This window comes from Artemia franciscana, chromosome 11 (genome assembly GCF_032884065.1).
Source record: "Artemia franciscana chromosome 11, ASM3288406v1, whole genome shotgun sequence".
Lineage (NCBI taxonomy): Eukaryota > Metazoa > Arthropoda > Branchiopoda > Anostraca > Artemiidae > Artemia > Artemia franciscana.
Window position 1 is genome coordinate 42,632,522 of NC_088873.1, and position 22,359 is coordinate 42,654,880.

At 36.2% G+C, this 22,359-nt stretch overlaps 1 protein-coding gene across 13 annotated transcripts in view; it reads left to right on the forward strand.

Moving 5' to 3' along the window:
* Positions 1-22,359, forward strand: part of LOC136033249 (IQ motif and SEC7 domain-containing protein 1-like) — a 359,466-nt gene that overhangs the window by 288,370 nt on the left and 48,737 nt on the right. For all 13 annotated transcript variants that reach the window (XM_065713973.1, XM_065713984.1, XM_065713985.1 and 10 more), the window contains 2 exons: positions 6,403-6,630; positions 17,170-18,097. In XM_065713973.1, coding sequence (XP_065570045.1) covers positions 6,403-6,630; positions 17,170-18,097 — 1,156 coding nt within the window. The remainder of the gene's footprint in view (positions 1-6,402; positions 6,631-17,169; positions 18,098-22,359) is intronic.

The window sequence follows — 22,359 nt, forward strand, 5'->3', positions numbered from 1 at the left end:
TTCAAATGTTAGCAATCTGTTGATTCGTAAAGACTGCTTCACCTTCAATTCAAAGGGTTGGTGTTTGGTGCCGTTTGGTACTTAAGCAGTTTAGTCCCAGATAAGTTTAGCTTTTTTGCTGATTTTTCATTGTTTCTGTTTTTTTGTTTTTTTTTAATTGGATTCCTGCCACTACCAAAAACTGTATAACTGCATATGGAGGTCTTTTTCATGGAAAATTTAATTCTCAATTTTTTAATAATTTCTCAAGACACATATGTTTGTAGTCAATGCCGTATCCAGGACTTGTTTGGGGGGGGTACCAAAACTTTAAAACTGGATTAAAAATTTCTATATATGCATTTTTGTTACGTTTTTACGAGTCGGACAAACGTTCCGGGCAGGGAGAAGGGAGGTACAAGCCCTAACCCTCCCTCCTGGATACAGCCTTGGTTGTAGTAATCCCAACAATCAGCTTTTATTTTGACTATCCTCAGTACTTTAAAGTTTTAAAACCCCCAACCATATTAGTAGAAGTACCTTCTGAAAGTGACTTCTTACAAATAAAATGCAAATTGCACGTCTGTCGTTGACGAGATCTGAAACAAAAATTAAAACAGTCTAAGCTAAGAAAAAGTGATCCCTAGTCAAAAAACGAAACAAAAAAATCATTTTTATAACGTAACGTCTGTGTTAACGGGGTCTTCATTCCGAGGTAGAACTCCTAACACGACTGGGCTTGTGTTTCATTTAGTACTTTTTGGCCTAACACTCGGCTTGACCTTGTCGTTTTTGTATTGTTGACATGAACCAACACTAAGAAATAATTGAAGTCGCCTATGATTATCTTTCGAAGTGTTAAATTGTAGTGTATTAGAAAAGGTTTTGACTTCTTGATAGTATAATTGAACATTGTAAGCGTTGGCATTCTGATCTTACTTCAGAAGCTGTGGATAAATTTCCAGAAGCAAACTTGCTGGTCCTTTTGAAAGAGCCTTGACTTGAATTCAAGTTGACAATCATCCCCCCCCCCCCCGCACCCTTCACTCCAAAGCGGGTTTTAGCAGCCCAGAGGGGAGCCAATTAAAATTAAAATAGCAGGGAAAATATGTTGAAAAACATGTAACCATCACTTGGAAACAAGCAATCTTAATATTATCTTCAAGATAGTCATTTCCTCAATTTCGGAAACATTGGGGAGGTCTTGAGATAAGCTAAAAGCAGAATATATAAGCCTGTCTGTTCTAAAAATAAAGGTGTACATGCCTATGCGCCGATATTGCTACTTTTTACATGCCTAAAAAACCAGATTGTAATCAGAATCAGCGTTGATTTAGCAAAGTCGATGTGTCTCCCAATTTTTTTTTCTTTTTTTTTTACGGCAGCTTCGTATGGAAAGGAATGTTGTTGGAACCTACGAGAAGACCCTTTCGATCAAAACTTTTTTTTGCTTTTTGGAAAGGTTGAAAGTAATCATACCTCCTCCAGGGCCTTTCCGCTTCTTGGCACTCCGATGCCCCCCCCATCCCATCCGATAGGAATTTTGATGTAGTCTTCCCTCAAAATAGTCGAAAGGTAGCCTACACAAAATATGCCTACAAGGGAGGCAAAACTCACACAGCTCTATTGGAGGGTTCTCAAATTATGCAAAATATATTAACATAGAGTATATTTAAAAGAAAAGTGGGCATGTCGCTTCTGGTTTAGACTCGAATCGGCAGAGAGGTGACCCAGACTTCTCGCCACCTGGTGTACATCTTGGACAGCCACGTGTGCCAAACAATTCCGCCACACTTGGCACGTGCCACCTGGTGTACATGATTTTTGGAGTTTGAGGCCCTCGAATCAACCAAGAAATTTAAATATCCAAGATAAGAGGTACCAGTCCAAGCCGTGGACTGACCTGGTGTGAAAACGAGCCAAGTCCCGAATAGCTTCAAAAATGAGCCAAGTCCGGACTAAGTACAAAAACGAGATTGGGGACAGTGGAATTTCGTGATTAGGGACATTTAGTGGAGAATTTCGGTGAAGCAGTGAAAACGAGCAGATTTTTAAGAAATTGACAATTACAGGGTTTACTCAATAGGGAAGAAACAAGGCCAAAATGTTGATTCGTCAACGCTGTTGCGAAGGTTGTTGCAACAGCCAGTTTAGTGTCACTGGTTTTATACGCAGTAGTTTTTCGTTAAGTTTTTGACGGTTAAAGTTCAATCAAATATAAATTGAAAATCATAAATGTGTTTATTCCTAGAACTGATTTTTTTTTTTTTTTTTTTTTACAAACTTGACTAGTACTAGGATTTTTTTTATGCTATGGTAAAAAAAAAGTTCGCCATTCAAAGTATAAATAGTTTTCAGTAAAGTGGAAATGGCACTTTAGCCTTTAGGATATTTGAAAGCGTGACAGTCTCTTCTACAATTCTCATTCAACTGCATTCTGCAGTTAGTTAAAAGTGTATCCTTCTTGCTTTCAACTGAAATTGTATAAGAATTTTTTTTATATTTCAAGACATTTTTCTTACGCAAGGCAATCTTTTGATAGATTATCTTCTATAGGCCTAATCCTTAGTTTCCATCTTCCTTGTCAAGGTGCAAATCCAACATTTTCTCCAACAAAACAAATCGGTGAGCCTGTCAATACAAGTCCCTAAAAAACCCTTTTTTCTTTACAAATTCATTCCATTACATTCTTCTTTTTTTCTAAGTTTCTATTGAGTATGTTCATCCCAAATCATCATTTTCTTCCATTTCTCGCTTTACTGAACGTGAAATATCCCATGTCCCTCTATTGTTAACTTACCGTTGAAGAAATACCATAACTACTTTTTGCAGACAATATCTTTTTGCCGTTAAGGTGAGAGATTATGAATATTAACATGACATCTGGTGGATATAATTCGCGTGGCAGCTGTCTTTACCCAAGGGTAGTGTGGCACGGGGCATCAGGTTGTTTTTCCATTTTGGATGACAGTTCGCTTGTGTTGGGCTTAGAATATAAGTGTAAAAATTGCTATGATTATATATATTTCTGGATTTATTCACTACTGGTAATACATCATTTCCATATAGTATAAAACAATCCTTCTTGTTAATCTGGAAATAGTTGTGGTATGAAAGTGATTCTTTCATGAATGCTGTAAACAAAGGGGGGGGGTCTCGGGGCTAGCCCATTCTCCTAAATGCTAAAATTTTCCGAATTTTATAGCGTTTCATATTCAAAGACTAAAGAAAATTATGTGTGCAGGCTGAGTTCAAATTGGGGACCAAGAATTTTGAGTTTCTAGTTTTGAGTTTTGAGTTTCTTCTTTACTAAAAAGGCTTGAAGGACTCTAAAAGTAGATGAGTGAATAAAAAAAAAAAAAAAAAAAAAAAAAAAAAAAAAAAAAGCAAAAAAAAGGAAAAAAGAAAAGGCTTAGCTTAGAATTTGGCCCATCTCCTTAGAACCATCGTACCAATGGCCTATACTCTAGGAAGTGAACTTTTTTTGAGGGCCTATGACAAGTAGACCTGTTTTCACGCAATTTTTCAAGCCTGCACTCTTGAAAAGTCACTGTTCTGTCTTTTTGCTTAGAAATTAATACAATAAAAACACGTGGTTTTTAATCCGATATATTTTGTCACATTGTGACCTAGTCGGCAAATTTGCTTTCTTGTTTTTGTGTAAGTGTTTGCGTGGAGAGGGGGCTCAGGGTTCAAAGCCCGCGTAATCGGTAGTGCCTTGTAGTAAAAATTGGATTTTCTCTCAAACAAGAGTTTCGTACTTTAACCTACAACATTAAGCAATCTTGTTAAAAATGGCTCTGTTGGTAGATTTCTCTGTAGATGGTAGATGGCTCTGTTGGTAGGTGGTTGAACTTTAATATATAATTTTGAGTATTGCCTTTTGTGAATAAGCTCTATTACTTTGCTGTACTTGTTGACTTCCTCGATTGAAAAGATGTTTTTTTAAGCAGAAAAACTTGAACAACTACAAGACTGTACTACTTCAAAGTTGAAATTGTATTCTGGAATCGGCTGTCTATTTTATTTTATTAGAAACTTATTTTCTTTTTATTTATTTAATTATTAGAAATTAATTTTATCTATGAAATGTATTATTACAAAACATATTTTGAAATTGATATAGAAATTGACTGCTTTGTGTATAGTCGCCAACCAGCTATATATACAGAGGTGACCTTAGCTTCCCCTAAATAAATTCATGCCAACGGGCTTGGTGCCCGCCGCAAATTTTACTAGGAAGGCAAATATGAAAAATTCTGGCTTTTTTTTAGACGGGCAATCAAAATATCGTGAAATTTGCACGCACAGGTAGAAAACAAAATGACAAACATATCCCAAAATAAGGAAATTTGGGGATTTAGTGCTATTTCTGTAAACTCAACGTGATGCTAAGCCCGACAGACTGGAGAGCACTTCTCTATCCTATCGCATTTGAAGTTTCTGTTTTTGGCCTCTAAAGTTTCTGATACCTTAATATGTTACTCTTAACTCATCTATTATAAACTTGATTCCAGACCAAGTCCAAGGCCTGTCCATTATAAACCTAATTTTACCCAAGCCGGGTGTATTAGTAGGAATCTTCGCAGCAATTATGCTGAGCACGGGCCCAGTACTCACAACCAGCACACTCAAATGATTTAAGTATAATCTGAAGAGCCCCCCCCGCCTGAAGCCACATTGCTCCTAAAAAACGATGTTTGGTGCATTTTTTTCTGATCTCTAGTCAGAGACGTACGTAGGTGGGATTGGGGCCTGGGCTCCATAAAACCTAGATTTTACCGAATCGGTGGGCATTTCTTATTCCAATTATAGAAAATAGTTTTCTTATAATTCCCTCCCCCCTCCACCTAGAAAAATTTATGTGTACGTACCCAGGGAATCCAGAATTTTTTTTGGAGGGAGAGGATTGCAAAAGAATTTTTTTTTTTTGGGGGGGGGGCTACAAAAACCTTTAAAAACGTATCGAAAAAATGTATCGTTTTTTACGAGTCAGACAAGCATTTCGAGAAGGGTTTCAAACATCCAAAGCCCTTCCCACCCTGGATACGATCTTGTACATACCTAACCCTACTAATAAAATTATCCTCAAATAAATCCTCCAGAAGGTAGTTGGTATGCCGTTTGACGGAGCATTATCTTCTCTTTTCCATCTCCTTTTCTTTTTTTGTCGTCTTTATCGTCTTTGTAGCCTATTTTCTTTTGTCAGAGTATCATCTTCTCTTTTCCTTCTACTTTTTATTTTTTGTCGTCTATTTTCTTTTCAATCTTCTATTCACCAAAAATGGTCATCGACAAAGGCCAAAAGAATAAAGCAGCCCAGGGTTTAGAGGAGATCAGAAGATATTCATCATATAAATAGACGAAAAACTGGTGTAACAAAACAGATGTCACACGCTTCAATTGATATTTGATATTCCCCTCCCCCTCTAGAATTAAATTCATCCTCTTCCCCTATGTTTCCGAAAACGGGGATTCGAATTCCATAAATTGTTCAGTTTCTCCTAAAAGTGCAATTTTATTGTTAAATGTTTCCAGTTGAATACTTTTCCAATGTATATTGTTATTTGATATATGTCAATGGGTATTATCTCATCCTAATACTTCCGTTTGTGTTGTTGTTGTTTTTTATGAAAGGAACATTTTATCACGTGTATTGGATAACGCCTATATATAAAACGAAAAAAAGTACTCAAATCTATTGCCCCCCATGCATTAGGTGTCTTCAAAATGAAAAGCAACATTGAGATAATTAAATCCTTATCAGATCAGATAGGGAAGGTAAGGGGACTTTAGGTGCGCCCTTCCAAAAAATCTGAAGTTTCCCCGAATTTCTGGGCAATCTTGGTTAAATTATGGAATAAATTGTTTCTTGTTTTATTAATGTCCCCCACCCCTGAAAAAAATTCTGTGCACGTGTTTGGTATCAGGAATTATATAAATTATATATTTAAAAATTTATGTGATTTGCAATGTATTTAAATATTCAAAAGTTAAAATTGAATTGCGTTTGGTTAGGAGAGCTATTGAATTTTGTGTCAGAATGTTCAAGGTGTATAATGCGACTTAAATTATTAAAATCTGTAAAAAAAAAAAAAAAAAAAAGATAAACTGTATCTCTAATACAATAATTTGTAGTAGCCTAAAGTTAAAATATCCTAAATTGCTTTTCTCTTAGTGTTTACATTTGCCAGTTAATAATAATTCAGTTAGTCAATGCAGTTTACAAAATAAGACTATAATGTGTGTTTTAGTCACGCTCCGACCCTCTTGATCCACATTAAGGTACTGATCTTCCCTTTGAGAACAGCTTAAAAAATGATTTATGACAATTACCTCAGAAGTGTGAAAATTTCAGTTAAGTATAACAGCTACGTTATACACATTCTACATGTTTATATAATATCATTCGTTTTATTACAGTACCCCTCAAAAATCTGAACGGCATATGGGGAGTTCAAGTAGACCGCCAGATTACAAGCGTGGATATGTCAACGAGGGTCTTACTCTAACCACCTCTCCGAGAACACCTACCCGCCACCCTCGCTCAGGAGGTTCTACGCCGCACTACCATGGACAAAACAGTGGAGGTAAAAAACAGACAATTCGGAAAACAGATGAAGGTGTTAAAAGGACTCGAAGCCAGACTTCGTAAGATTTTTTCTGTTTATTTTTACTTTTTGAGATAAAGCCAAAGTCGTGAAATACCATTTGGAAAACCCATTTCAATGTCATTACTAATCGCAAGTTGTAATTAAAGAATAAATTTGGAATCGTTTATTTCGTTTCATTCAGAGGCTTATATTTATTTATCAAACACTTGGTTAACAGTGATTAAATCATTTAAAACATTTCTAATACACCAATCAGCAAACAAAGTAAAAATAAAAAGAAGATAAATAATAAAATTATGTGTACTTTATTTTTAGTTCAGTTCACACACATTTTATTGTAATTCTTCGTAAAACTTATTTATTGCCAAGCTGCTAACGCTAGAGCTTCTACCTTGTTAAAGAGGAGGGGCTAGGTACTGCTGAAGGGCGATTATTTTTTTCTGGAAAAAGGGAGTTGAGTCTTTGAACTAATATCCAAGGAAGGTGATACCTCACTATTCCTCCTCGTTTATGCAGGCATGCATAATTTAAGCTTAAACTTTTTGAAACAATTCACTTTGCTTTTTAGGAGAAGAAAAATGAAATTGACTTGTTTGTAGGTCGCTTTTTTCTTTGTTGATTATTATTATTACTATTATAATCAACACCAGAAGAATGAACAATAACCTATAAAAATTAACTTCGATAGATTTATAACAAGTAAAAACTAATATTTAAAAAATTATAGGGTAACGTATTTAAATATATCATTTTTTTTGGGGGGGGGGGTGGCTGTTATGCTGTGTATGGGTATGAAAACATTAATACGATAAAACCATTGTTGTTGTTTTTTTGTTATTTACTTAATGAAATAAGTATACTGGAGACGACCAATAGGACTAAAGAACGTAAATAAGATTTATATTAGGGAGTAGAGGACAGGATGATGCTAAATGACCGATTAGACCTAATCATGTCAAGACGAGGTCATTAAATTAACTCTATTGATTGGGGAAGGGATTTGGACTGGGCAGAATCCCTCCTTGTTGTATCTAAGATAGAATCTGCCAATCAGGTTGCGCCCCCCCAATATTTTATGCAAATTGCGAGTTTTTGAAAAGATGCTCTGTTTGGGTGGGTATATTCTATTACATACCTTTAGACCCTATGCAAAATTGATACCATTATAGTTTGATGACAATTCAAAGAAGGGGGTGGATACGAGAGTCTGCCAATCAGGTTGCCCTCCCCCCAATATGTTATCAAAATTGTGAGTTTTTGAAAAGAATGCACCGTTTGGGTGGGAATATTCTATAACCAATCTTTAGACCCTATGCAAAATTGATACCATTATAGTTTGATGACAATTCAAAGCAGGGGTGGGGACGAAAATCTGCCAATCAGGTTGCTCCCCTCAATACCCCACCTCTGCACATCTAAACCTGCTTCCCCTGTGCTTCTTGATGTACACAAAAGCTTAGTGACCCCCTCTTCACAAATAGTGGCAATTATGTACGATTCAATAAATTTCGATAATGTGGGGACATATCTTAGACATACCCCCCCCCACTGCCCTTTAGTCGGAAAATAGGAAACTTAAGATATTGAATATTGCGATTCGTCTAATGCTTATATTTGCTGCTTTTTTTTATTTTCCTGTTTTCCCCTACGTTCACAGGCCATGGAGCCTTTTGTGGGGGTGTTAAAAGAGATGCATGTATTGATTATTTGATATTAATAAAGTTAAGTTGAGTTGATTATTTTTATCTCGTACCTTCTGCTTTTCTTTTTGTGTCTGGTTTGTTTTGGACCGTCTAGCGGTTTCATTAGTGTAATTGGTTGAAGATAAGTGACGCATTAATATTGGCGCCATCTTCTGTCGGATTTTTTTTACATGTTTTGCTGACTGGGACTCTTTTTTCATGGGTGACTTCTAATCTAGTTCAGAGAGCCATTTGATTCAAAGATTAGGTGCAAGCATTAATTGCGAAGGTTTATTTTTTCCTTTGACCCTTTTTATTCTACTTTCAAACTTTGCACTTTTTGTTTTACTTTCAAACTTTGCCCTTTTTGGTTTACTTTTAAACTTTGCCCTTTTGTTTTACATCTCAGCAAGTAAACCATTTTTCGCGTGTCGCAGTAAATACTATTTTTGTCAGTAAGCAAGCCCAAACTCAGCAACTTCAGCTACATTTCTCGCGTTTTCCAAAAACTACATTAAGTTAAAGCGTTTAAGTTAAAACGTTCAAACGTTAAGTTAACGTTTAAATTGAAACGTTAAAGCGTTAACTTAAAAACGTTTTCCGAAAAATACATTAAGTTAAAACGTTTAAGCGTTAAACGTCAAGTTTACGTTTAAATTAAAACGTTAAAGCGTTAACTTAAAAATGTTTTCCAAAAAATACATTAAGTTAAAGCGTTTAAGTTAAAATGTTAAAGTGTTAAATGTATAAACGTTAATTTAAAGTTTAAATTCAAACGTTAAAGCGTTAAGTTAAAAATGTTTTCTAAAAAATACATTAAGTTAAAGCGTTTAAGTTAAAATGTTTAAGCGTTAAAGGTATAAACGCTAAGTAAACGTTTAAATTAAAACGTGCAAGCGTTAACTTAAAAATGTTTTCCGAAAAATAACGTTCTTTAAAGCATAGAAACATGCAATCTTGTTGATAATACCCCTCCCCCCCTACGAAAAATAAAAATCCTTGCAACAAACCAGTGCCACCATCCACCAATGGGCGATTTATCTCACCAACTTTTCAAAAATAACTTTTTTAGAATTTGCAATTAGGCCTAAAACAAATAGATAAAAACAAAAATGCTCCCTGTAGATTTTCAAAAATGCCTTTTTATATGTATCTTTTAATGTATTGTATATATTGTAATGTCAATTTTTAATATTTCGAATAAGAAAAAGTGTCGACAGTACCTGCATAAGACGCCCTGTTACTTTACCTTTGTTTTCAAGGTTTGTTTTTTATCTTTTGGTGATCTTGAATTAATTGTATAGGGCTCCAAAGATAGGATATTTCCCTAAAATTGGGGATTAACTCAAGGAATTTCTATTCCCCTCTAGAAAAATCCATAAATGCCGGGATACAAGATTTTAATAACAATTTCTTAATAGTATTTTCACCAATTAAACAGACTTATTCGCCTTAATGATCTCCGTAATTAAGTCATAACATTCCGGATAAAATTCTAATATAACAATTTGAAAGTTGATACTTAGAACTAATATTTATTATTAGGGTGTGTCGGATTTATTTCAGCTTTATGCCTGGAACTAATTCAGGGTTCGTCTTCGTGTTTACATTTCCTTTTCGTGTTTATTTCCTGATACTAGAAACTTTGGGATCAAATTTGAAATGCCATGGGTGTATTTTGGAGTAAAAAAAAAAAAAAAAACGATTATATCTGGCAATTCTACAAGGTTTTCGGTTTCAGCGGCAATGCTGATGTCTAAACAAAACCAACAGTTTTTGTGAAATAATATTTTTACTCGTAAAAGTTGCAAAAGATCCTTCAGATCGATATGGATCAAGAAGGGGAAACTTTGAACTTCCTTTTTTAGGGAGAATTTAGTATCGGTAATCTAAGGTAGCGCTGTGTTTGGTGATGCATGGCTAGGGCTTAATCCCAGCTGCTGCAGGGTCGACGGGTAAGGGGACCCCTCGATAAAATAAATTCCCACTAAATATACGGATGCCAATTCGGCACAATTGGTCCAGGGGGAACTATTTATTATTATTATTATTATTATTGTTTATTGTAATATGGTGCTGAAGGTGTTACAGTTCCCCTTGTTGTGAAAATACTTTGATTTGCATAGAAAAGTACATTCATATCCTTATTCACTCAAAGGTGGGAGAAGTGAAGATATCCCCTAAGAAAATTTTCCCCAAAGCGACCCCCGCCCTTTTGATAATGTGGACTAAATTTGTTATTTGTTAATAGGATCTTCAAAAATGACCCTCATATTTGGAGTTTGCGAAAAACAAACTTCCAATAGCCGAGAGAAATAACAAATAGCCGAAAAAAATTCCAAGAGCATCGCCGTCTTGTGAATTTTAGGCAAATTCAATCAAGAGTTTTATTCCTCATGGTCTAGTCTATGGTAAATATAATAAAAATATTTACTTATGATATAATAGTAAATAAAGTGTATCAAATACCGTTCTAATATTCAAATGATTATGCTACGCCAACTGCATTAGATACGGGCAATCGCAAAGGAACGTGTTTCGGGGGTGGGGGGATTTAAGAGAAGCTAAAACATGGGAACTAAAAGGACAAAATTAATGGAGGAAAGAAAAACAAAAGATTTGAGGACCCCTATTTTTAGGTACAGGAGGCTAAAAATTCTTCCCCTAACAACCGCGTCTCTTAAAACTATCGTTTCTAGATTACCCTATACTGGATTAGGGATACAATTCAATTTATTCGTTATGCAGTGCCAGTGACCAAGAATTTTCTTGGGGCGACCAAGGCTGTAGTCATGCCCTGTTTTTATGATGTTCAAAAGAACATTCTACTTTTTTTTCCAATCTGTATTTTAGTAATTAAATTACATGAGAGGAGCGTGGCCCTATGGGACCTATGGGACTAGGGTTGACTGAACTATCACTGTTCTTAGGGACAGTATGCTTTTCAGTTACGTATGACAACGTGAAATATTTTTAGTCCGAGCTTACCCCCCCCCCCCCAAGTCTCATGATTTCAAAAATATTTCCATAGTTTTATATTTTAGATAATTTATAGTTTCAATTCTCCCTCTCATGCCCAAAAAATTCTACGCATGTGTCTGTGCCTTTAATACCCCCTCCCCCCTCCGCGCAAAAAATAAACAAGGGGGAATATCTGCCATAAATCACCCAAGGGGGCATCTTTGGCTTGGCATAATCTATTATGCTATTACTAAATTATTGGTGCACTGTATTTAGGACTCTTTGTCCGAGAGGGTGAGGGTTTGAATCCTAGTGTGCCCAATTATTTGGTGTGGGACGGGGGTCAGTGGCGTGACTCTGTAAGCTCAGACAGAGTCGACCCAGCTCTAAATGGGTACCTGGAGGAATCTGGGGAACCTAAACAGGAAGAGTAATGCCAAGCATTGCTTGGTTAGCCCCCAACACTTCATTGCACTTCCTGGCTGAAGGGCCAAAGAACGAAAACCAGCACCGCCGGTAGAGACTGTAAAATTCAACACCGTATTCTATAATTAATTAATTTTGATTAATTTACCAATTAGTTCTTGCAGATGATGCTCGTTTGTTCTAAAAAATTGATGGATAGAACATGTTTTTGTTGGCAGATGATTTGAAAGAATTTTCGATGCAAAATCTCATGCTGTCGGACTACTTTTGTTTGGATGAATCCGAGAGTAAAAGAATTTTGGAATCCTGGGAATCTTTTGTCTTAATTTCATGTCATTCGATTTCTAGCCGCGATTCTCTGAAATAGGAATCCAAATAGGAATTCTTCGAATTGCTTGTGTAGTTTTTTGTTCTCTCCTGATTGTGGGTTTCTATTATTCTGCTCTAAGTGTATCCTGTTTGACGGGCACGTACACTGAAATTCTTTTTCAGGGAGCCAATAAGAAAAGATGGGTTGAATAAGTCAGGCAAGGAGACCGAGGTCCTAGCCACTCCCTGCGCATGTGTCTACTGAGTGGACTATCTTAGAGATATATTTAACATATTTTACTAGGAAATTTTATCTCAATATGAGGGGATGAGAGGGGGCGAAATCCATCTTCTCTACCACACGCAAACAGAGGGAAGAAGGCATTTATGCTTAAACTCCGCAAAATTTTCCCGAATTTGATGGAACTTCTTATTCAAATCATCAATTTTGTCATTATTTGTCCCTCCCATGGAAAAATTTTCGTGTACGTGCCTGCCCTCTATGCTCCTCTATGGATGTCCTTGCATAGTATTCATGTTCGTATTCAACGGAGAAGATGCTGAAATTGGTGGTTTACTCCTGAAACGTTGAAATGTTTGTAAACATGAAGTTTTACTACGAGGCAACTAGGAATAAAATATGACCTCGGAGTTGCTCATTGTATGTTGATTCAATCAATTAGTTTATATGTATTTCATTGTTTCCGTTGATCGTCACGATCATGGCTGTAACAGTAGCTGAGCGAACCGCAGCCCATAGTTACTGGAATTTTAAAAACGTGTTTAGTAAAAAAAAACAAAAAAAAACAATAAAACTGTCTAGTGAGAAAAATTTATGGTGCAATGCTGATTCAGGAATTGCAACTTTTATTATACACAATGAAATCCAATTTAGCTGCAAAAGATCTTAAATAGTTCATACACTTTCTTGAAATATCATAGTACCAGTGCTCTGAATCAGGGACCTACAAACTTTTATGGTGGGTTTAACCAAGATCAAATAAAAAAAGTTAATAGCAAAATTTGAGTTTCTGACCAGTTTTTTAGTTATTTTTCTATGTCATAAGCTAGTGGAAAATCAAAAATATGTGTTATACACAAATTGTAAAATTAAAGTATTTTTGTTTATTAAAATAGAACTACAGGGATACAACTCCTCTTTTTTATACAACTTTTACTCTCATTTTTTGCTATCAATTTAATCGACTAAAACCAATAGATACACATCCGTGATCTTTCTTCTGGAAAAAAAATGCAAACATCTATATTTTTCTAACTAAGGGCTTGAAACCTCTACAGAAGGGTTTTCTGTAACCTTATAAAGAATTTTGTTGTTGTCAAAATCAAACAAGGAGCCTGAAACATGTGTGATATTGACACTTTCCATAAGATTTAATGGCATCCTAGCTCAGTACCTACCCCCTTAAAGTTTCGTAATCAGTTTTATGTATTAATGGTCAAGATTCTGGAAGCACCAAAAATCTAAAATACTTTTTTTGTCTCCTGAACCCATCAAAGTTTATTCATATCTGAGAACCACGATTTTTCCTCGATTGTCTCAGAAATATGAAGCCATTAGGGCAGTATCACATTCTGATCAGTGTTGTCACGTTGGAGCGTAAAATAAGTTAGAAAAACTAATTTCGTCCGTTAAAATTCAGACAATAACAATTTGTTGATTTCCAAAGACAACTATAACTCCAAAGGAAAGCCATGTTCTTTATAAAGCTAATCTGTACAATGTATTTTTATTAATTTTTTTTTGCTCATTTCCATCCGCTGCTCCTACCAAAAATTTGCGAAATTCCATATGGTGGTCTTTTTTCAGTAAAAATTGAATTCCCCAATTTTGCTAAATTTTTAAAGATAGCCTACGCGTGATTTTTTACGTTTCCAACTAACCAATTCAAACAATAAGGTTTGATTTCCACTATCTCAAAGAGAAATAATGTCTAGTACTTTGTTTTTACCAATAATTCAAGTATATCTCCAACCAACTGAAGTAAATTCATCTGGTGAGTATTTCAGCATAAGAGGTGAAAGGGTCGTATCCATTGGCTGAAATATCTCACGATTTTAAGAAGAAGATAATATAGTGTTTTATCATTTATTAGGCCTAAGTGACCGCAAATGATTACCGTTTCTGAAGCGTTGCATGGGCCATTTTCAAAGGCATCATTGGTCATAGACCAATGACTCCCCGTTCGTGAAGCGTATATTCTGGAGCCAAGGGACTCCCTGTTCTTGATGTGTCTCTACTCTAAAGCCAAAAGGCTCCCTGTTCTTGATGTTTCTATTCTGAAACCAAGGGGAATCTGTTCTTGATATGTCTCTTTTATTAATCCTAGGGGCTTCCGTTTTTTGGTATTTCTCTACTCTTTAGCCTAGGGGTTCCCTGTTCTAGATTTATTTGTACTCTGGAGCCAAAAGACTCCCTGTTCTTGATGTTTCTACTCTGAAGCGAAGACGCTCCGTGTTTTTGATGTGTCTACTCTGTAGCCAAAAGGCTCCCTGTTCTTGATGTTTCTACTCTAAAGCCAAGGGGGTATCTATTCGTGATATGTCTGTACTTTTGAGCCTAGAGGCTCCCTGTTCTTGATATGTATGTACTTTGGAGCCAAAAGGCTCTGTTTTTGATAATCCTTCTCTGAAGCAAAGGGGTTTCCTGTTCTTGATGTGTCTCTACTCTGGAGCCAAAAGGGTCCAAAAGGTTCTTGATGTTTCTACTCTGAGGCCAGGGGTATCTGTTCTAGATATGTCCCTGCTCTTGAGCCTAGGGGCTCCCTATTTTTGGTATTTCTCTACTCTGGAGCCTATAAGCTCCCTGTTCTTGATATGTTTCTACTCTGGACCCAGGGGCTTACCGTTCTTGATATGTTTCTATTCTGGGGCCAAGGCGACTTGAAGTTAATTCATTAATCCTTGGCAACTGAATTCCCCACAGAAAATGACGTTGGCATTTATAGGGTATCCTGTTTTAACTATTCATAAGTTAGTTTGAAAGATATAGAAACCATCAAAAAGTCTATCTTAGATATAATACACAAATGCTAGGGCTCGAGTGAAACAGCGGTGGATAAGCTACTTTAACGTTCAGGGTCAGTGTTGCAAATGTGTTTTTTTGTCATTTGTTCATAAGCTTTGAAAAAAATGTTTCTTAAATATATGCTATTACAATATTTTTATCTCCAATATAGATAAGACAAGATATTCAAATCGTTCCTTAGAAGGTGTGACTTAAATGTCAAAATTTTACAGACGATACCATATTTGAATATTATCAGTAAATTCAATCTTGAATCTTTTCGTTTCTTGAGCAGGTAAAATTATAGACTGACTTAGTATATTATGTGTTACCTAAAATTAAATACTAGCTTTGTCGGATTTTTAACCTTTTGGTCGTTTTTTCATAATAATGTATGTATTGCTGATTCATTAAATCTAAATCAAATTATAATCAGGGCCGTCTCGAGGAGAATTGCCAAATACGAATTCCCCCCCCCCCCAAAGAAAAAATCCTCGCTTCCTGAATTGGTGTTAAAAATGCAGGTAAAAAACCCATTTGAGATTGTTTGACGAAGTCCATGAGAGGTAAACCTGTTTGTCTTCAGTTATTTGTCCCCTTCCCTTTGGCCAAAAATTTCTTTAGTGGCTCCTGTTTTCCCCCAAAACATTCTAGACACGGTCTGATTATATTAATAATGTTGTAACTCTGGTTATTATTTTGGTTTGTAATGATAGTAGCAGAAAACAGTGGCGTCAGTTCATGGAAATGAGGGGGGGGGTGTCCAAATATATATTTTCCAAGATCTATGGAGTCGGGGGGTAATTTATGTTTTTTAGGCGTATATATAATCAGGACTGTCTCCAGGAGAATTACCAAATATGGATCCCCCCCCAAAGAAAAAATCCTCGCTTCTAAATTCGTGTTAAAAATACAGGTAAAAACCCTTACTTGAAATTGTTTGACGAAGTCCATGAGAGGTAAACCTGTTTGTCTTCAGTCATTTGCCCCCCCTTCTTCCCTTTGACCAAAAATTTCTTTAGTGGCCCCTGTATCTCCCCAAAACATTCTGGATACGGTTTGATTATACTAATAATGTTGTAACTCTGGTTATTACATCGATTTGTTATGATTTTAGCTGAAAACAGTGGTGTCAGCTTATGGAATGATGGTGGTGGTGGTGGTGGTGCAAAATGCATTTTCCAAGATGTAAGGGGGGGTAATTTATGTTATATATATATATATATATATATATATATATATATATATATATATATATATATATATATATATATAAAATCAGGGCCGTCTCCAGGAGAATTACCAAATATGAATTCTCCCCCCCCCCAAAGTAAAAATCCTCGCTTCCTAAATTGGTGTTAAAAATACAGGTAAAACACCCTTACTTGAAATTGTTTGACAAAGTCCATGAGAGGTAAACCTGTTTGTCTTCAGTTATTTGTCCCCCCTCCTCCCTTCGGCCAAAAATTTCTTTGGTGGCCCCTGTTTCCCCAAAAAACGTTCTGAATACGGTCCGATCATATTAATAATATTGTAACTCTGGTTATTACATCGATTTGTAATGATAGTAGCAGAAAACAGTGGCGTCAGTTCATGGAAGTGAGGAGGGGGGGATGCAAAATGTATTTTCCAAGATCTAAGGGGGGGTAACTTTTTTTCAATTCTTTCCAATGAAAATATATAAAAGACAATCTTAAAGAAAATAGCCAAGAATGTATTTTCCGAAATATAGGAGTGCAAATACCAACCCTGCCCCCCCCCCCCGACCCCAAAGAAACGCCACCTACAGAAAAGGAAGTAAACAAAGGCCAGCTCAAGTTAATTGATGGCAAATATAGTTGCAAGGAGAGCTGTATAATTGAATTGCTGATTATCTTGGAAATGTTGTAACGTATTGCTTTATTTTAAAAAGTAGTTTTTGCTGGCAGTTTTTAATTTGGAAAAATTTTTGGATGTTTGTTTTTTAAGTTTTCCTTTTTTACTTTTAGACGGACGCCAAATGTAATTCCTCAGAGAGGTACAATTCGAAAGTAGATCTTTCACTGATTGATACGATTGCCAACTCTTTTTTTCTAAGGACGGAAAAAGTGGGTCTTTTAAAAGTCTAGTTTTCCCCTGGCTACGAGTTTTTAGCATTACGCTTAATTATTAATAAAACTGATTGATTTTTCAGGTATGAATTGTCGCAAGATTTGATGGACAAGCAAATTGAGTTATTGGAGCGTAAATATGGTGGCCCTGTTCGGGCCAGAAAAGCTGCCACTACAATACAAAGAGCATACCGTCAATATATGTTGCGCCGCAAATTTGCATCCATTACAGCAATGGCTAAGGCAGATCGTCGCCTGAGCCGCCGATTCCAAGTAGAAGCTTGGGATCAGTTAAACCCAGATCGACCCCGGTACCCAGAAGAATGCTCAGCTAGAGAAAATTTTAATGCCTTATATAAGGAAATTACTGATACACCGAGCACTGGTCGGCCACCTCGACCGAGTAGAGTTGTTTCGCTCCGAGATCGTAGACAATATGGTGTTGTGGTAATGGCACCTCCAGGTTTAGGGCCTGGAACTGGAATAGAAGAAAGAAATTTTATTCCAAGGGTAAACACGTCGTCAGCCCACCATAGGACTGAAACAGTTACAGAAACAGTGAATGGTACTAATACATATTATCATCAATATAGTTACTCGCGAGGTTTTCAAACAGGACATGTCAACGAGTCGAATTATATGACTCCCACTTCGTCGCCTGCTAACCGAAGTTTTGAAGATACTCGGTTTTTTAGTCCTTCAAATCATGTTTATGTTGATGACAGTGGTGTAGTGAGAAATTATACTCGTAGTGTGAGTAGCAGTGGGAGAGTATCTAGTGGTAAAAAACCTCCTCCTGAGGTTCCTAAGAGGACGACTTCTATAAGTAACGACCATACCCCTATTCAAAAAGTGAGGCAAGTTGGGTTAGAGGAGGAGTGCTCATTTAGTCGTCAAAGGATAACTGAAAGAGGGAGTCAAACTAGTGTGCAATCCTCAGGAAGTGACAGTGGAGCTTCTGTAACTGCTGTCAACGAAGAATCTTCTCCTGCTTGGATCCGTCGAAATGAGGTGAGAGCCTTTTTTACCTCCTCTAAAACCGAATATACCATAAAACGGAGTGTAATACCCAAGAGCGTATCTGGGATTTTCGACCGGGGGGGGGGTACAAAAGAAACTTTAAATCATCCATCACAAAAAAATATATAGATTTTTGTTATGTTTTTACGAATCGGACACAATTTCAGGGGGAGGGGGTTCAAACCCAGTAACAACCCCCTTGGCTATGGCCTAGGTAATATCAAGAACGAAAGGTATAAGGGGCGTTTCATATCGTCCTTCGTTTCCAATTTTAATGGTTTGTTCAGCTTTAAACTGTCGTATGGGGTGCTTCTGTAGTGAAAGTCAGAGCAAAATATTATCTTCAAAATATCTCTTCGCAAAATATTGGGGAAGTAAAAACTCGCTTAAATGTTTGGGAATTTACTTTTTTCCTTCCTGAAAAATTATTTTATACCTCGTCGAAGTTTCTGAATGTGCACACCTTAAATTTATGATACCGTATTGTTTTGGTTATCTGAATTGAGTGTAGGCTATTAATAAAACATCTGAAAATCCGAAATCAAACCTCACTCCTTGTGAAAACCAAGTTTTAACCAATGATACCAAACAGGCCTACTATGTTCGGAAAAAAGAAAGAAAAAAAGGTGGGTATATAGGGAGTGTTTTAATTTTGAACAGTTATGTTATCAAAAACGTTGGTATTGTGTATTAATTTCGAAGCATCGAAGTATGAATAGATTGTCACATATTTTGTTTTTTTAAGAATTATTTTGTATTTAATTCAGGTAGTTTCGGCAGTTTTTTTTTTATAGCCTATTTGCCCTCCAAAAAAAGTTTTCACATATAAGATCGCTTACCAGTAGGCCTGTCTTTCTGCTGCTAAGATCTCAAAGCTCACCGATCTCAGTAAAAAGTGATCAGCTTCAGCTGTTTCTGCCCAACAGGACATTGAGCAGAGGACTCATCAAAGTCCTTAGACAGCGATCAAATCATAATAAATTTTCTTTATTGAAAAAAAAAGGCCTAGGAAAGAGAGGTGCCATGTAAAAAAAAATACAGGGGGTATGGGCAATTACGTTTTTTCAGTTTTTTTTAATAATACAAAAAAATTCCAAAATCTCAAGGGGGACTTCTATTTTTCGACTTTTTCAATGAGAATTCCGAAAAAGATACTTTTCAAAATCGAGAGGGGACAGTTGCCCCTCCCCCAGTTGAAATTCTGATGATAAGTAAGACCAAAGTCTCAGTATTCTCTTGAAAAATCGTCTTCTGTCAAAAGATGTAAGATTTTATCGGATTTATAAGTCAAAAACAGGTCTAGTACAACTGGGGTGTAACTTCCCCCAGATCCAAGCTTGCCCCCCAAGACTCCAGTTTGTCCCCCAGCTGAAATTTTGCCTCTTTGGAAGTCTTGTCAAAACTAATATAGGCCTATATAACTGAAGAATCCTCAGAAACAGACGAGTTTTTATAGTATACCTTTGTCTTTATGGAACTTTATCGCTTACTTTCCAGTCTCCGCTGTCATTCTCACTTGATGTGGAAAAATTGGGTCCAACTTTGCCCCTCCCCCGAAATTTTGGCGAAATTACGCCTCTGTAGTACAACAGTGCCCTCAAATTTAGAGGCCGTTTCTGCCATTTTTTCCTTTCTGAGCTAGCTGCCAAAAACTTTTTGATAAGCTGTTCTCAAAGTGAGGTACCATGGCAACGTAGATCAGGAGAATCAAAGGGGGATTTGCACATACACTGCCCTGCTCCTCCTCCCATTGAGAACACGCAAACGATCTTAGGTTATTGTGTAACAACCAGGCGTGTTGTATTGTACATGTCCTCTGAAATGTTCAGATTTCGCAATACCATAAACGAAGTCCATTAGAAATGGCATGGGACTGATATAATTTAACTGATAAATTTTTATGTATTTGATATCTTGTAGTAGATGGCAGGATCGATAGGCTAAGTAAATTACAAGAAAACTGATTTTTTTCCAATTGCACTTTTTTTGCAAGCTGTCAGTTGCCCCCTAATGATGTGGAGGGAAAAACATTATATATCCCATACTCCTTGACTATCCGGATATGGACCCCTCTTGCCGCCCCCAATAAAAATGCTGGAGATACGCCCCTGCCAAAGACTACAACAGCTTCTTAAGTTGTTTGGTAGCATGCTTTTTTTCACCTTTTCTTTTTTAATTTGGTGTCTACTATAATATTTCAAGTAATTACTATAATATTTCAAATAATTACTATAATATGTCAAATATAAAAAAGTATGCCATTAGCATTAAAACGGCTGAAAACCTAAACATGAAAGTTGCAGTCCCCTGACTATAAGGACATGGGAAATTGCTTGTTCGCATAGGTAGTACTGGTACATGGTTCGAATCCCAAACGAAAGTTATCAACACTCCTTTTTTTAGAATTTTGGGTACAGTCGGTCGAAGTTTCTTTTTACTTGCAGTTTATTGCCATGAACTGTTTGATTCCACGTTCTACGCCATGTCTACATGTATTTGGATATATAGTTCAGTTATGGGGTGGGCAAAGTTGGAGCCGATTTCCCAAAGTCAAGTGAAAATTACCAAATGAAAAATGAGCCATACTTACCATAAAGGCAAAGGTATACTAAAGAAAATTCATCTGTGTCTGTGAATGCTTGAATTATCTAGGGAAATAATAGTTTTGGTAGAATTTTTGAAAACACTAAATTTCACCGGAGGAAAAACTGCGATCGGGAGGGGGCAGCTGCCCCGATGGCCCATGGAAAATTAAGCCCCAGGTAGTAACGATAAGTATTTGAATAACTTCTTGGATTGCAACACATATCAACAGAAATTGGCGTCGAAACCTGAAACTGATAGCTAGACGGCTAAAACAGGATTTTTCAGGGGGTCCTTTTGCATAAATAACTCCTTTGTGGTTTTATACAAACATATGTCTTGGTCACAGCGTGTGGTCTGCTTATTAACAACCCCAGTGGAATACCCTTAATTTTAAATGTCTCAAAATAGGTATAGGTCAATGGGCACGCGTCAACAGATGGTAGGGTCTAGGCGGAATCCCAGCTGCTGGTAACTGCTCTTAACTATGTATTTACCAACCTGTAATTATCTATGGAATAATTCGGTTAATCAACTAAAGGTTTAGTTGCCAAATTGGCTAGTCCTGTAAAATAAATACTATAAAAAATGGATGAATAAAATCTATTTTTGAAGAAATTAAGTTAGGTTATAAGATGATCAATCAAGTGGATAACTTCGCTTACCTGGGTAGTGTTCACGACCGTATCCAGGATATATATTTTTTTTTGGGGGGGGGGGGGTTACAATCGTTTTTTTTTTTGGGGGGGGGGTAGTTTTTTTAACGCACCAAAAATTTGTTTATATTCATTATTGTTACGTTTTTACTAATAGAAAAAAAATCCGGGGGGGGGGGGGCAAACTCCCTAGCCTCCGCTTGGATGCAATTTCTATGAAGATAAAAGTAGAATAGCCAAGGGTTAGGATTTTTTTTCTTTTTACAGTTGAAAAAGTTTTGAAGAACGTGAAGATAAGTCGGTGAACTAAGATTAGAATACTGGAGGCCTTGGTAATGACAGTGGTTATGACTGAAGGATGAGCGCTTCGAAAGGCCAAGGAAGATGTGTTAAACGTTTTCCCGAGGAGTTCTTTAAAAAACAGTCTAAATTACTCTTTCGATTGACCTTGTAACAACAACAAGTTGTACAAAAAATTTGGTTTGATCCCAATTTGTAGGGTTATGATGAAGAAAAGGTTAAAATGGCTAGGTCACATTTTACTGGCGAAGAAAAACACGTTACTAATCCTTCGTAAGGAAGGATTTCAATGAAGTTAGAACTTCATGAGAGGGGATAAAGAGTGAAACTTTGAAAAAGTTTAAAACTTTGAAACTTTGAAGAGTAACAAAAAAAAACAAAAAAACACGACAACTAAGTGCTGGGAATTTTGCTTATAATGTGAGTTGTTCTTATTTATTTATTGCTTTTTTTCGTGTGTTTAGTTGTCGTGTTTTTTTTCTTTTTTTGTGTTATGTTTTAAAAAAACATTTTTTTCTTCCTTTTTTTTGTCGTTTGTATATTTTTTTTTTCTGTTGAGAAAGGCTCCCTGACGTGAAGCCGAAATATTTGGAATATTTTTATTTTATATTTAAAGTATAGTTATGTTTTTATTTTTTGTTCACTGCTTTGTCGGAATTAAAATCCGTTTTCTCTTGCTTAATTTTTCGTAAATAGAGAAGCACTGTGGTCTAA